At 43.3% G+C, this 16,635-nt stretch overlaps 1 protein-coding gene across 1 annotated transcript in view; it reads right to left on the reverse strand.

Annotated features, from left to right (window-relative positions):
- Positions 1–2,949: 2,949 nt before the first annotated feature.
- Positions 2,950–16,635, reverse strand: part of LOC141111494 (phospholipase A2 inhibitor and Ly6/PLAUR domain-containing protein-like) — a 28,134-nt gene continuing 14,448 nt past the window's right edge. The window contains exons 4-5 of the mRNA XM_073603786.1: positions 11,302–11,442; positions 2,950–3,137 (exon numbers count right to left, since the gene is read on the reverse strand). Coding sequence (XP_073459887.1) covers positions 2,950–3,137; positions 11,302–11,442 — 329 coding nt within the window. The remainder of the gene's footprint in view (positions 3,138–11,301; positions 11,443–16,635) is intronic.

The raw sequence follows: 16,635 nt of genomic DNA on the forward strand, positions 1-16,635 counted from the left end.
AATTTGTGAATAACTTTGAAATGCTTTCTAATAGCAGCAAAATTGAGTGTCATTATAAATGGAACAAATATAGAATAAAATGTGCAATTTTTATCTTTTTGGATCAATGGCTGTTTTAAAAATATAATACTGTTCAATCAAGAATAAAATATTGAAAATATTGCCAAGAGAAAGCCATTTTTTGCAAAAACCAAAAAAAAAAATGTACAGTATGTTTTACTTTGTTATCTTAAGTATTTACAAAATCATTGCTGAATAATTGGGCCCATAGTGTAAATGTAAAAAATTGTTTAGGACTAGGGATGAGCCCGATGTTCCATTCGACTCAAACATCGGGTGTTCGCTCGTTTGCCGAATTTAGAACATTATGAAGCATTCGCTGGAAATTTGAGCGCCCGCGGAACGCCCCATAATGAACTGCGAGACCGTTAATGCACTGTGAGATCGCAGTGCATTGACGCCAGCTGATTGGCCAAAGTATGCATCTAACCTGCATGCTTTGGCCAATCACAGCGCGCTCTGCTGTGAGAGCCATGATTGGCCAAAGGCCAGGTAAGACTGTGTACATAGTGGCCGTACATATTGTAATGAATGAGAGCAGCAAAATTATATTTCTAAAGGAAAAAATGTCATTTAAAACTGCTCGCGTCCGTAATGTATTGCCGGACCCCAGCAATACAGATAAAAATCATTGAAAAAAATGGCCTGAGTTCCCCTCCACAGTCCATTACCAGGCCCTTCAGGTCTGGTACGGATTTTAAGAGGAACCCGTGACAAAAAAAAATGGCGTGGGGTCCCCCCCAAAATCCATACCAGACCCAGGCCACAGGAAAAGGGAGGACGGACGAGAGTGCCCCCACTTCTGAACTGTACCAGGCCACATGCCCTCAACATGGGGAGGGTGCTTTGGGGTCCTCCCAAAACACCTTGTCCTCATGTTGATGGGGACAAGGGCCTCTTTCCTACAACTCTCGCCCGGTGGTTGTGGGGGCCTGCGGGCAGGGGGCTTATCGGAATCTGGAAGTCCCCTTTAACAAGGCCCCCAAATCCCGCCCCCCCAATGTGAATGGGTATCGGGTACATTGTACCCCTACTCATTCACCAAAAAAAGTGTCAAAAAAGTAAAAATGACAGGAGACAGTTTTGGACAAGTCCTTTATCAAAAAAAAAAAAGTGTTCAGCGATGTCCATCTATCGTCAAGCACAGTGCCGACGAGCGTAAAAAAAAAACAGAAAGACTCCGCCTCCATGGGAGGCGTCCCTGCCGACTGCAGCCTTTTCACGATGACAGCTGTTATATAGCTGATACATCCCTGACACCGGATCTGACAGTGGCACTCCTAAATAACAAACCCTTCGCTTTGACCCATTGCCAGTTTAAACTTTTACCATGGTAGCTAAACAAACCATTGCAAAAACACGGAAATCCCCTTCCTTATGTATACTAGCGATGAAACATAGCGTTACTCAAGCAATGATTCACGCCAAAATTGAGGCAGTCATATTGAATAGTGTTTCCTCTTAAGAAAAACTGTGGAGGCCCTGGATCACCCACTACCTACCTCCAGATTTGGATGACTCACTCTTACTCCCGTAATTTGCTAGATACACTGACTTTGGTCCCCTCTAGGGGTCCCTTTCCCCCCTGACCACCCCTCCCTACTCTATATCCTCCACCTCCCTTGATGTTCCTAGTCCCCCTCGCCTTCTTTCTTTTTCCCCTTTTTCGGACTAATACACTTGTTACTGTCTTCTACCTCTTTTCCCTCCAAACTACGTCCAGCCTTCCTGTATTTGGCCTAGATATAACGAGGCCACAGTGCCCCCCTTTTTTCTCCTTTTTGAGACCATTAGGACAAACTGATCTTCGTACCGATCCACAGATATTTCCCTGATGTATTATCAGAGAATCCTCCTGGGGAAACACACAGAATTATATCCCTAACATCTTATGCTGTGATTCCTATCTGAACCATTTCTTGTGAATGTCCCTCCTAACTGGTTTATTTGATGTCACTTTCAATACCAAACCTAGTCTGCAGCCTAACTTCCTCTGTGTGGGGTGCTCCCTCTTATGTCATACATTTTATAGCTCTGTGTAACTGAAAACAGCTCTTTTTTTGTTGTCTTTACAGTAAGGTATATATTGATGGCTTGTATATTGAACTTCCTTGACTTGTTTTTTGTCATGTACTTTGCTATACTTCAATAAAACATTTGAACAAAAAAATGGAAATGAAAGGCATAACCTTTGTGTATACATACAGCATATAAAAATTCGAAACATCTTTTTTCCCCTTTTTCTTATAAGCGATCACATATCCTCTGTCCTTAGCTGCATAAGAATTCTAGAGAGCTGGGTGAGGAGAAACAGCAGTACACTGATCTTCTCAGTAAATGGTTGTGCAGGGGATGAGGGGGGGCGTGTCAGGACAAGTCTGATCATTGGAGGAGAGCAGGCTAGAGAACTGACCATGCTAGGCTCTAATACCTAGTGTGGTCATTTTTCAATAGGAAAGCAGAGGGACTGACAGGAACACCAGGGATTTCACACAAAGGGAGCAATACAAAGAAAACAGGATACATTTTCATACAAGTACGTGGTACAGCAGGCACATATCAGGAATATGAAATGTTGGGGTTTACATATTCTTTAACTTACCAGTGGTGTTATATCTGTATGCAGACGCACATACATAATTTGAAGGGCATTGCTGTAATGAGCCTTTACACTGTGTGGAACTCCCGAATGTGCATGATTCACATAATAATGGTATATCTAAAATATTAAATATTTAGATTAATTTGTTTATTCATTGAAATTCAGAACCGAAAAAAAAATGTTTTGGCTTGAGTTGGGCTTTAAAGGGAAATGTTATATTTTAGGCAAACAGTTTTGATTGTAAAATATTCACCTTCCTATATGTTTGTGTGCATATAAAAATCACTTTAAAATACGAATTTAGATAAGAAGAAAATGAGGGCGAACAGGTGAAATAAGGTGTTAAGATAAAAGCTGCCATTACTGCAGATGGTTGTCAAGTTCACATCTCCATTTGAGCCGAATTTCGACTGCTGGTTTCCGAGCAGGTCACACACACTTGGCGTGATACAGCCGACAAAAGAAGACAATTGTCCTGTGGGAATAAGAAAATGAAAAAAAATCAAAGAGAAATATAGCATTGCAAACAGTGTGACTTTTGTCGACTAAAATACGACTAAAACAATTCAGATGACTAAAATATGACTAAAACTAAAATGGCATTTTAGTCAAAAGATTATGACTAAAACTAAATGGTAATTTGATGTCAAAATTAACACTGCACTACCACATAAGGATAAGTAAGGGGCATCTACTAAGCTGCTGAAAAGAAAAAAAAATAAGAAAAAGGGAAAAAGGCTTTTTTTATTTTGTTTAATATTTAACCACTACCCGCCCAAAGTACATCATATGACGTCCTGGATTTTGGGTGGGGATATCTGAATGATGGGTGCAGCTACAGTCATCATCCAGATATCATCTTTTTTAGCTGGCGATTATGTGCACTGTAAGAACAATCATAGCGGCAGTTCAGCCGCTTGATCGTTCTTACAGGTGGCAGGAGGGGACGTCCTCCCCTCACAACACCCTCCGGAGCTTCTACCGGTTCACCCCTGCAATCGGCGAGCTGGAGAATGAATTTGTCGCTGCCAGAAGTTGAACATAGAGATGACTGGGGACCAGATGGTTTCCAGTCATCTCTATGACCCACAGAGGCCCGGGCGCAACGTTATGACGTCATGTCCGGGCTGTCGGATGTAAACAATGCCTGAAGGAGAGATGTGGGGTCTTATAGGGTATGTTGCTGGTCCGTAAATGGTCCAGAAGTGGGTAAACATGAAACCACCACTCATCATAGCCAGTCCTAGTATAGATGTATACATGTGAACAGGTGTTTTTTTCTCAGAGAATAGGTACAGGAACCCACCCTCCCCAGTCAACTCCCTGCCCCCAGCCCCACCCCCTTCTGCCCCCAATCCCACCTCTACTGCCCCCAATCTCGCCATTCCTTGGAGAAGAGAAGTAAAATGATGCCAAATAATGGGTGTGGTCAAGACTCAGAACTGCGTTTCGCACACAGTTCAAGGTTCAGGAGAGTGCAACACACAGAGTTGTGCAGTGTTGAGGAGTGTGCATCACAAAGTGTGCAGAAAAAAAAATTTGCATCCCCATTCACAGCTCAACTCCCCCCCATCCACAGCTTGCCTTCTCTTCCTCCCGTCAAGGAGGTCACCCTCTCTCACCTTCTCATCTGAAGATCACCATCTCCCACCTGTTTTTAGGTCACCCTCTCCCCCCATCCACAGCTCACCTTCCCTCCCCATTAACAGGTCACCTTCTCTCTCCCCCATCAACAGCCCACCTTTCCCCCATCTGAAGCTCACCGTCTCCCTCTCTTAACCGGGGCTTAATCATAGACTCCTTTCATGCTTAAATGCTCATTGCTCACTGGATGAGTTTTCCTTACACTGCTATCCTGAGTGCCAATGGGGTTTTACACCATAGCCTGGCGTGGCACCCCCAAACATTAATGGCTTACTGCACACCTTCAGGATGAATTAGAAGGGATCTACTTGTTCAACATCAGTACATGACCTCGTGTGCGGAGCTCATCTCCCAAAGGGTACACCCTTGGGAACGGGCTCGCAAATGCCCAGGACACATATACGAGGGCCGCGATAATGCAAAAATCAGCATTAATTTGCCACCCCTTACTTAGGAGCGAGCCATTTGCCTTGGACAGTTCCACTTAATACACTGAGAACTTTACTGTAAAGCACTTGTCCCGTGTAATCACACACTTACTGAGGGGAGCCTGTGTCCAGCTCCACTAGCACATCCATGATTGCCAACTCACTCCCACTGACAATGTGAGGATCCTGCCTGTGACGGAACGTCCCACACTCCACTTGAGTGCCTCCGTCAGTATACCACTTCCTCCAAGTCTGGATATAGATATCAGATATTCCAACCGCTCATACACACAAAATAAGACGAGACTTGTTTCACTGCTAACATGGACTATTTTATTAGAACCAAAATTACACGTTTTTATATACCGTTAGAGGAGGTTCCCTCCTCCTGCTCATATTACTCTAACAATACAACTGTAACCTAATTAACATGAGCTAGTTTACTAAATCATTTACCCAGACTAGGTGACTCAGAGACATGACCTTTGGGTTTAAGACTTTACGTCTCCTAGCTCATTGACTATTCAATACACATTACCATATACATCAACACAGGGTTAATTAGAACAAACAACAATGTGTGGAATACCCTTAGAACCTGTGGTAAGTCAGACTAGACTCATATACATGAAACACATTATAGCAGACATCAGACAGGTGAGTGGAGTTGATATTAGCATCTCCTCACAGTATGAGTCCCAACAGTATGACTGCTAATATAGCAAATACAGGGTCCCCAGAGTCTGTGTGTCCTGGGGGACAAGGACCCGAAGCCAAAGTAACAACACCTCAAGGGTACCCCAAATGCCAGGGCCCATAATCTGTAGGCAAGAGGCTGACATTCAGTCCCCTCCAAAAGCCTCTGTAACGGGTGAGTCTGTCATACTGCCATTCACACAGCGCAGACCTCTGATGATGATGATAAGCCTTAATACTTTGCTTCACTTCTCTCTCTCCTCCTGTACCTCTCAGCAAGGTACATAGGTTCCCTGTGCCACAATGTCCGTCAAGAGTATGGGGTACAGATTGCTAGGGAGGGGGTCAGGCTCACCAACCCATTCACTACCAGGGTTACTATCTTCCATGCCAAGGCACTAACTTTCCCACTGGCTGGCTGCTATAGCATAACTACTTCACTGGTTACCCATGGCAATGGGCCACATTTCTCTGCCAACTCCACATTATAATTAACCCTATACTGGTGACTCTCTTACATCTCTTCTTGTCCCCTGTTGTACAAGCCCCTATTCTTCTATACGCTCTTACATGCACCCCTTTGTAGGAACGTCAAACGAGGCATTTGAAGGCTTTGAAAACTTTTACCTAAACTTCTGGCAAATTACAGAGATTCCTCAATACACAGTTCACAGTTCATCCTAGCTCAGATTGCCCAGTTTATACCTCTAGATAAGAATCCTTTCATTAAAGTCCATATCCACCTTAAGGTAGACCCTTCTTTAGATAGATTTAGTTTGGCTGCTGCTCCGGTAATTCCAGTATGTACTTCTTTTGCTGGTTATATTCAGGAGATTGGTCTCAAGGATGTCTGGAGAATGCTACATTCTAATGAAAGAGTGTTTTCTTCCTTCTCTAGCACCCATGGGACCTTATCTAGAATAGACTTGGCATTGGCCTCTATGATGCTACCTGTGATATCTGAGATGACCTATGCAGCTACAGTATAGGATTGTTAGATCACTCCCCGCTGGTTCTTAAGTTAGCTTTAAATTCAATTAAGATTCATACTCTATGGAAAATGAACCCTTATTCGTTTGACCTTTTTCCCTCAAAACAGAAAATAATGCTTTATGTTTTGGCCTATGGTACAGTTAACAAGCCCTCTGCACCTTCACAGATCTATTTAAAAGCTTATATGAGAGGTTTATTTATCTCTCAAATCTCGGGGATCAAAAAAAGATCTAGGGCTTAGGAACATTTAGCGACTGAAGATGTCTTAAAGGCTGAACTTCAGTATATATAGCGAACCTACCACTGAAACACAACAGAAGTGGGTACAAAAACAACAGATATATGCTAGTATTTCTTGTAAAAAAGCAGAACAGAAATGCTTTTTTCTTAATCTCCCTGGCGTTTTTCCCGAGTGTGGCTCGGGGTTAAATTTCAGCACCATTAGCGGTAACCTTGAGGCACATTCGGGATTGCATTACAGGATCCTGGTGCAGTATACTTACCTTGCCCCTAGGATCCTGCGATTCCCCCCACTGTGTCTGCAGGCTGTGTCCTCCGCCCGAAGCCTCTGTGTGCCGGGCTCCGTTCCCTGCGAGCGTCGTGACGCACGGGGGCGGAGCCCGGCGGCAAATTCAAAAAAGTGAAAAATCATAACACATACAGTATACTGTAATCTAAGATTACATTACTGTATGAAATTACTTCACATCCCTTTTGTCCCCAGTACTTTGTCCAGTGCCCTGTATGCAGTTTTATATGATATACAGTGGGGACGGAAAGTATTCAGAACCCCTTAAATTTTCCACTCTTTGTTATATTGCAGCCATTTGCTAAAATCATTTAAGTTAATTTTTTTTCCTCATTAATGTACACATAGCACCCCATATTGACAAAAAAACACAGAATTGTTGACATTTTTGCAGATTTATTAAAAAAGAAAAACTGAAATATCACATGGTCCTAAGTATTCAGACCCTTTGCTGTGACACTCATATATTTAACTCAGGTGCTGTCCATTTCTTCTGATCATCCTTGAGATGGTTCTACACCTTCATTTGAGTCCAGCTGTGTTTGATTATACTGATTGGACTTGATTAGGAAAGCCACACACCTGTCTATAAAAGAGCTTACAGCTCACAGTGCATGTCAGAGCAAATGAGAATCATGAGGTCAACGGAACTGCCTGAAGAGCTCAGAGACAGAATTGTGGCAAGGCACAGATCTAGCCATGGTTACAAAAAAATTTCTGCTGCATTTAAGGTTCCTAAGAGCACAGTGGCCTCCATAATCCTTAAATGGAAGATGTTTGGGATGACCAGAACCCTTCCTAGAGCTGAACTGAGCTATCGGGGGAGAAGAGCCTTAGTGAGAGAGGTAAAGAAGAACCCAAAGATCTCTGTGGCTGAGCTCTAGAGATGCAGTCCGGAGATGGGAGAAAGTTGTAGAAAGTCAACCATCACTGCAGCCCTCCACCAGTCGGGGCTTTATGGCAGAGTGGCCCGACGGAAGCCTCTCCTCAGTGCAAGACACATGAAAGCCCGCATGGAGTTTGCTAAAAAAAATTTGAAGGACTCCAAGATGGTGAGAAATAAGATTCTCTGGTCTGATGAGATCAAGATAGAACTTTTTGGCCTTAATTCTAAGCGGTATGTGTGGAGAAAACCAGGAACTGCTCATCACCTGTCCAGTACAGTCCCAACAGTGAAGCATGGTGGTGGCAGCATCATGCTGTGGGGGTGTTTTTCAGCTGCAGGGACAGGACGACTGGTTGCAATTTGAGGGAAAGATGAATGCAGCCAAGTACAGGGATATCCTGGACTAAAACCTTCTCCAGAGTGCTCAAGACTTTAGACTGGGCCGAAGGTTTACCTTCCAACAAGACAATGACCCTAAGCACACAGTTAAAATAATGAAGGAGTGGCTTCACAACAACTTCGTGACTGTTCTTGAATGGCCCAGCCAGAGCCCTGACTTAAACCCAATTGAGCATCTCTGGAGAGACCTAAAAATGGCCGTCCACAAATGTTTACCATCCAACCTGACAGAACTGGAGAGGATATGCAAGGAGGAATGGCAGAGGATCCAAATCCAGGTGTGAAAAACTTGTTGCATCTTTCCCAAAAAGACTGATGGCTGTATTAGATCAAAAGGGACTTCTACTAAATACTGAGCAAAGGGTCTGAATACTTAGGACCATGTGATATTTCAGTTTTTATTTTTTAATAAATCTGCAAAAATGTCAACAATTCTGTGTTTTTCTGTCAATATGGGGTGCTGTGTGTACATTAATAAGGAAAAAAATGAACTTAAATGATTTCAGCAAATGGCTGCAATATAACAAAGAGTGAAAAATTTAAGGCATTGAGCGATAGTGGGGAAATTAATTTTATTATAATTATTTATATTTATTATTATATTATAATTTATGATTTTGTGTTTCAAACTTTATCATACCCGGGATATCTACTAGACTCTTGTTTGGGCAGATTTAAGTGTGTTATTGCTAAGAATTACAGGCCCACAAAAACGCCAAATTTCTATGCAAAATAATTGTCCCGCTTTGAGACGCAAAAATCTGACATAATCATACCGCCAGGGAGGCTACACAACCTTATTTTGAGGATGGGGAAAACATGGGCCAACTCTTAGCAGCAATAGTAAAAGCTCAGAAACCAATGACACAAGTAGTATAACTACAAATTTCTCCAACCGAAATTGCACAAACTACTTTGGAGATTTCATCTGTAATTTTTGACTTTTATAAAAATTTATATAAATAATATAAATAACTGCAACTCTTTCTTAATTCTATTACGCTAACAGAACTATAAGTAGTGGATAGGGAGATGCTGGATCAGCCTTTGACATTAGAGGAACTCCAACTTGCCTCTGCTAGCTTGCCTAATAATAAAGCTCCAGATGGGCTACTGGGAGGAGTCTATAAAGTTTAGGGAACTGATTTGTTACCTGAACTTTTAGAGGTATTTAATACTGCATTGAAATGTTGTCATCTTCTACCTTCGATGAATGAAGCAATTATTAAAGTTTTGTTAAAACCAGATAAAACGTCTAATAATTTCTGAATCATATCGCCCAATATCACAACTTACCTCAGATGTGAAGCTATTGGCAAAAGTGTTAGCCATTAGATTGATGAAAGTAATATCTAATATCGCGTACACATGACTTTACGGCAGACTTTGTCCGGCGGACTTTTCGACGGACTTTACGACGGACTTTCCGAATTAACGGACTTGCCTACACACGATCAACCAAAGTCCGACGGATTCGTACGTGATGATGTACAACCGGACTAAAACAAGGAAGTTCATAGCCAGTAGCCAATAGCTGCCCTAGCGTCGGTTTTTGTCCTTTGGACTAGCATAAAGACGAGCAGACTTTTCGACCGGACTCGAGTCCGTCGAAAAGATTTGAAACATGTTTCATTTCTAGGTCTGTCAAACTTTTGGGGAAAAAAGTCTGCTTGAGCCCACACACGATCGAATTGTCCGATGGACTCCGGTCCACAGGACCAGGTATGCCGTAAAGTTCGGTCGTGTGTACGCAGCATAAGTGTATAAAGATCAATTTTGTTTTATTCCAAATAGATCTATTGCAGTGAAAATAACGCGCCTATTTCTTAATTTGCGGGTTCCATCTGAAAATCTGGGGAATAGAGCTATATTGTCACTTGATGTGGCAAAAGCTTTTGATAGCATAGAGTGGGATTATTTATAGCACTGTTTAGAAAAATTTGGATTTGGGTCCCAGTTTATAAGATGGATACAACTCCTTGCTGCACCGGTGGCACGGGTACAGGTAAATGGACATATATCGGTGCCTTTTTCACTGCAACGAGGAACAAGACAGGGATGCCCACTATCACCTTTGCTTTTTGCATTGTCCCTGGAACTGTTGGCCGCTTCTATCTGCCAATCATTAAATATTATTGGGTTTTGTAGACCTTTGGGAGGGGATAAGAATGCCTTATATGCATTGCTGATGATACAATTTTATTTTTGGGAGATGCAACATCTTCTCTAAAGGCAACGATGTCTTTAATTAAAAAATATGGCTCTTTCTCAGTTTTTACAATTAATTGGGATAAGTCAGTTATTTTACCTGTGGACCCCCTGGTGACCAATCTACCAAACTCTGCTTCTCAAATAGCTGTAGTTTCTACTTTTAAATATCTAGGCGTACAAGTTATATCAAAAGTGAATACATATGTGGAGAGGAATTTCCCCCCATTATTTAAGGGGTTTAGGCAAGTAGAGAAAATCTGGAGTAAATTGCCTCTAACTATAAGGCTACTTTCACACTGGGGCGGGCTTGGAAGGGGGTGTCTAAAAAGTGTGACGGTCACCTAAGTGCAAAAGTGTGTTCATTATACTTTGCTAATAGAGTCAATACCTCCTACTCTCACATACATTTCTTCCAGTGAGCTAAAATTGGCCTAGAGAGGGCATAAGCACCCCCTTGCTCAGACAAGTGACTTTCTAGTGGACTGCACACTAATTTCTGTTGTCCAAGGTGAGCAGACATCCAGAAAGATCGTCCACTTTTTTCCCCAAGCACTATCTCCGATTGATAGAATGGGACACTATTTGCTACAATTATAAATGCCTAAGATAAACTTAGTATAAGAAACAGAAGTACCCCCTGAACCCATCAGGAGAACCACATGAGGCGTATGTGACAGTGCTTAACACTACTAGCAAATTTCTTGATTAGCCTTCTTTTCTCTTGGTTGACTTTTGGCAAATCCTGTGCCCAGAAGTAACATACAGACGCCTTTCTATGTCGTCATACAATAACCACAACAGATCACTTAGGAGTCAAGACATGCTTCTGTACAACACAAAACAGAGAATGTACCTGTAATAGATGAAGACAGACGTCCACATTTTGTCTCACTGCCGGTACACGTCAGGATGTTGGAAGGACTACAGGATTCACTTGTAAGCGAGAAACAGGTACTACATGTCAGGCCGTTTGACTTAGTGTTCGTTGCTGGCACTGAAGAAAAAAAAAGTATATAATTTTTTTTGCTATAAATCACAATTTGTTTTTTCTATTGGTAAAAAAATAAATAAATATAGATTTAAAGCGGAACACCAGCAACCTTTAATATCAGTTCTAATACATATATGTGCGGTTACTGTTCTCTCTGAGTCCATCCAAGTTTTGTCTCGAGCCCTGACTATTATTATTATTATACAGGATTTATATAGCGCCAACAGTTTGCACAGCACTTAACAAAATGAAGGCAGACATTACAGTTACATTACAATTTGGTACAAGAGGAATCAGAGGGCCCTGCTCCTTAGAGCTTACAATCTAGAAGGGAGGGCCAATTGATACAAAAGGTAATAGCTGTGGGGGATGAACTGATGGAGGAAGTAAAACAGTGTATTAGTTAGGAGCAGGATAGGCTTCTTTAAAGAGAAGAGTTTTCAGGGATCGTCTAAAGATGGATAGATTAGGGGACAGTTGGACAGATTGGGTTAGGGAGTTCCAAAGCTGTGGGGGATGAGCTGATGGATAAATTAAAATAACAGTTGTTAGGTGTGGGCAGTATAGGCTTCTCTGAAGAGGAGGGTTTTCAGGGATCGTCTAAAAGTGGATAGAGTTGGAGATAGTCGGACAGATTGGGGTAGGGAATTTCTAAAGGATGGGAGAAGCTCTGGAGAAATCCTGGAGGCGAGCATGGGAGGAGGTGACAAGGGAGCTAGAGAGCAGGAGGTCTTGGGAGGACCGAAGAGAGCGGCTTGGTTGATATTTTGAGACTAGGTTAGTGATGTAGCTGGGGGCAGAGTTATGGTTGCCTTTGTAAACTATTGTTAGTACTTTGAATTGTATTCGTTGGGTGAGTGGAAGCCAGTGGAGGGATTGGCAGAGAGGGTTGTAGAACACTGAATGGTTGGTAAGGTAAAAAAAACAAGGGGGGTGCCTCTAAGTGTAGCATGGAGCTGATTACTTCCTGGTTTTCCTGAATGTACAGCTATTCAGCACAACATCACACCAGAACCCCTCCCAGCTACCTGGATTGTGCGAGAAGCCTGTGGGACGCTGTAGAACTGCTAGGACTATATACTTATGACGAGCATGACTCCCACTTATATCTTGTAAGTGTTTTTAATCTTGTGCAATAAATGATACTGTTTTAATTCTACACTTAGAGGCGCCCCCCCCCCCTGTTTCGTTTATATGTTTTGCAGAGTTGCTGGACACACTCTGAGGATGGCTGCCTCTTTTTAAATCACCCCCTTACCATGGTTCAGCTTTGTTTTTACCTAAAGTTTGACTAATCAAATGTACATTATTACAAACTAAGGGTATTGCCACCTGGAGCGCCAGATACCCAATTTATCTCTAATGGTTGGTAAGGTGGATGAGTCTTGCAGCGAAATTCATTATGGACTGAAGGGGGGATAGTCTATCTACAGACCCGATAGAACACCTTTGCAATGAATTAGAGCGGAGACTGTGAACCAGGACTTCTCACCCAACATCAGCATCTCCCCGTTCGTCCTCTCCCGCAACCCGACTCACGGAGCTCCCGGCCGGCGCGCGCACGCGCCGCCGGCAGCGCACACGCAATGGCACGGTGGGGAATTCAAATGGACGTACAGGTACGCCCATTTGCCCAGCCGTGCCATTCTGCCGACGTATATCGTCCCGCGCCGGTCGGGAACCCCAAACCTCTCTTCTAAATACAATATTGAACCCTACGGAACTAAGACTGGGATGCCATTAAAGTTCATGTGGTGTAAAGGCAGGCGTCTCAATACTTTTGGTAATACAGTGTACATACAGGTGCATCTTATAAAATTAGAAAATCATCAAAAAGCTATTTATTTCAGTAAAACAATTCAAAAAGTGAAACTCATATGTTTTATGTATATGTGTTAGACAGAGTGATATATTTCAAGCATTTTTTTTCTTTTAATTTTGATGATTATGGCTTATAGATAGTGAAAACCCCAAATTCAGTATCTCAGAAAATTAGAATATTATAAAAAAGGATTTTTAATGCAAAATAGTTGGCTTACTGAAAAGTAAGTCCATGTACAGTATAGTATGCACTCAATACTTGGTCGGGGCTCCTTTTGCATGAATTACTGCACCATTGCGGCATGGCATGGAGGCGATCAGTGGCACTGCTGAGGTGTTTTGGAAGCCCAGGTTGCTGTGATAGTGGCCTTCAGCTCGTCTGCATTGTTGGGTCTGGTGTCTCTCATCTTCCTCTTGACAATACCCCACCGATTCTCTATGGAGTTTAGGTCAGGCGAGTTTGCTGACCAATCCACAGTGATACCATGATCATTAAACTGGGTATTGGTACTTTTGGCAGTGTGGGCAGGTGCCTAGTCCTGCTGGAAAAGGAAATCAGCATCTCCATAAAGTTGGTCAGCAGAGGGAAGCATGAAGTGCTCTAGAATTTCCTGGTAGAGGACTGCGCTGACACAGTGGACCAACACAAGATGACACGGCTCCCCAAATCATCACTGACTGTGGAAACTTCACACTGGACCTTATGCAACTTGGATTCTGTGCCTCTTCACTTTACCAATACTTATGGTAATATAGTGTGTGTATCTATCTATCTATCTATCTATCTATCTATCTATCTATCTATCTATCTATCTATCTATCTATCTATATATATATAGTATATTTCTAAATATAGTGCTGGAAAATTCTGTAGAAATGTAAATTGAAAAAGGATTCCGTAGAAAGGTTTATACACCAACACTTAAAGTGGTTGTTTGCTACAGGTAAGCCTATAATTACCTGCAGCTACCCCGGATATCTCCTAAACCTGGACGGTTTAGGAGATATCCCCTGTATCAGCATCTGCCGATGTCATTGGCACATGCGCACTGAAGCAATGGTAGTACGTGCCGTTGCTTGAGTTAGACTATGCCGTTACCGGCGGCTCCCGTGCACATGTGTGGGAGTGACGTCATCGTGGCTCCGGGCCAATCCGGCGATAACTCCAGGAGCGATGTCGCCGGCCGGAGCAGTGAACGAGGACTGCTGTGGGGGCTTCGATCTAAGGTAAGTAATACATAATGAGCTACATAGTTAGTCAGGTTGAAAAAAGACACAAGTCCATCCAGTTCAACCATAAAAAACAAAAAACAAAAAAAAAAACTAAAAAAATATCGTACAATCCAATTGACCCAAATCCAAAACCCACAGTTGATCCAGAGGAAGGCTATGCATACTAGCTCATTATGCCTTTGTCTTGCAGGTTTTTTTTTTGTTTGCTTTTTTTTGGGTTTACAACCACTTTAAAGTGGTTGTAAACCTCAGACATGAAATATGAATAAAGCACATCCCTCTATAAAATCGAATTAGAAAAATGGAATCGCGCTGAGGAGGGGACTGGTGACCATACAAATGACCATCAATCCTCCTTGTAAGTGAATGAGTGGAAAATTATGTGTGTAGAATAGGGATGAGCTTCGAGTTCGAGTCGAACTCATGTTCGACTTGAACATTGGCTGTTCGCAAGTTCGCCAAACAGCGAACAATTTGGGGTGTTCGCGGCAAATTCGAATGCCACAGAACACCCTTTAAAAGTCAATGGGAGAAATCAAAAGTGCTAATTTTAAAGGCTTATATGCAAGTTATTGTCATAAAAAGTGTTTGGGGACCCGGGTCCTTCCCCAGGGGACATGGATCAATGCAAAAAAAAGTTTTAAAAACGGACATTTTTTCAGGAGCAGTGATTTCAATAATGTCAAACAATAAAAGTGTAATATCCCTTTAAATTTCGTACCTGGGGGGTGTCTATAGTATGCCTGTAAAGGGGCGCATGTTTCCCGTGTTTAGAACAGTCTGACAGCAAAATGGCATTTTGAAGGAAAAATTCCATTTAAAACTACCCGCGGCTATTGCATTGCCGACAATACACATAGAAGTTCATTGATAAAAACAGCATGGGAATTCAACACAGGGAAACCCCAAACCAAAATAAAAAAAAAAAAAAATGACGTGGGAGTCCCCCTAAATTCCATACCAGGCCCTTCAGGTCTGGTATGGATATTAAGGGGAACCCCGGCCAAAATTAAAAAAAAAATGACGTGGGGTTCCCCTAAATTCCATACCAGACCCTTCAGGTCTGGTATGGATTTTAAGGGGAACCCCGCGCCAAAAAAAAAACGGCGTGGGGTCCCCCCAAAAATCCATACCAGACCCTTTTGCGAGCACGCAACCTGGCAGGCCGCAGGAAAAGAGGGGGGACGAGAGTGCGGCCCCCCCCTCCTGAACCGTACCAGGCCACATGCCCTCAACATTGGGAGGGTGCTTTGGGGTAGCCCCCCAAAACACCTTGTCCCCATGTTGATGAGGACAAGGGCCTCATCCCCACAACCCTGGCCGGTGGTTGTGGGGGTCTGCGGGCGGGGGGCTTATCGGAATCTGGAAGCCCCCTTTAACAAGGGAACCCCCAGATCCCGCCCCCCCCCTGTGTGAAATGGTAAGGGGGTACTTACCCCTACCATTTCACTAAAAAACTGTAAAAAATGTTAAAAATGACAAGAGACAGTTTTTGACAATTCCTTTATTTAAATGCTTCTTCTTTCTTCTATCTTCCTTCATCTTCTTCTTCTTCTGGTTCTTCTGGCTCTTCCAGCATCTCCTCCGAGGCGTCTTCTATCTTCTTCTCCTCGGGCCGCTCCGCACCCATGGCATGGGGGGAGGCTCCCGCTCTTCTCTTCATCTTCTTCATCATCCTCTTCTCTTCTTCTCTTCTTCATTTTCTTCTCCGGGCCGCTCCGCATCCATGCTGGCATGGAGGGAGGCTCCCGCTGTGTGACGGCGTCTCCTCGTGTGACGGTTCTTAAATAACGGGGGCGGGGCCACCCGTTGACCCCGCCCACTCTGACGCACGGGGCATGACGGGACTTCCCTGTGGCATTCCCCGTGACGTCACAGGGAAGTCCCGTCAAGTCACCGTGCGTCAGAGGGGGGCGGGGTCACCGGGTGGGGTCACCGTTATTTAAGAACCGTCAGACGAGGAGACTCCGTCACACAGCGGGAGCCTCCCTCCATGCCAGCATGGGTGCGGAGCGGCCCGGAGAAGAAAATGAAGAAGAGAAGAAGGAAGAAGAGAAGAGGATGAAGAAGAAGATGAAGAGAAGAGCGGGAGCCTCCCCCCATGCCATGGGTGCGGAGCGGCCCGAGGAGAAGAAGATAGGA

The sequence above is a fragment of the Aquarana catesbeiana genome, linkage group LG10 (assembly GCF_042186555.1).
Source record: "Aquarana catesbeiana isolate 2022-GZ linkage group LG10, ASM4218655v1, whole genome shotgun sequence".
Lineage (NCBI taxonomy): Eukaryota > Metazoa > Chordata > Amphibia > Anura > Ranidae > Aquarana > Aquarana catesbeiana.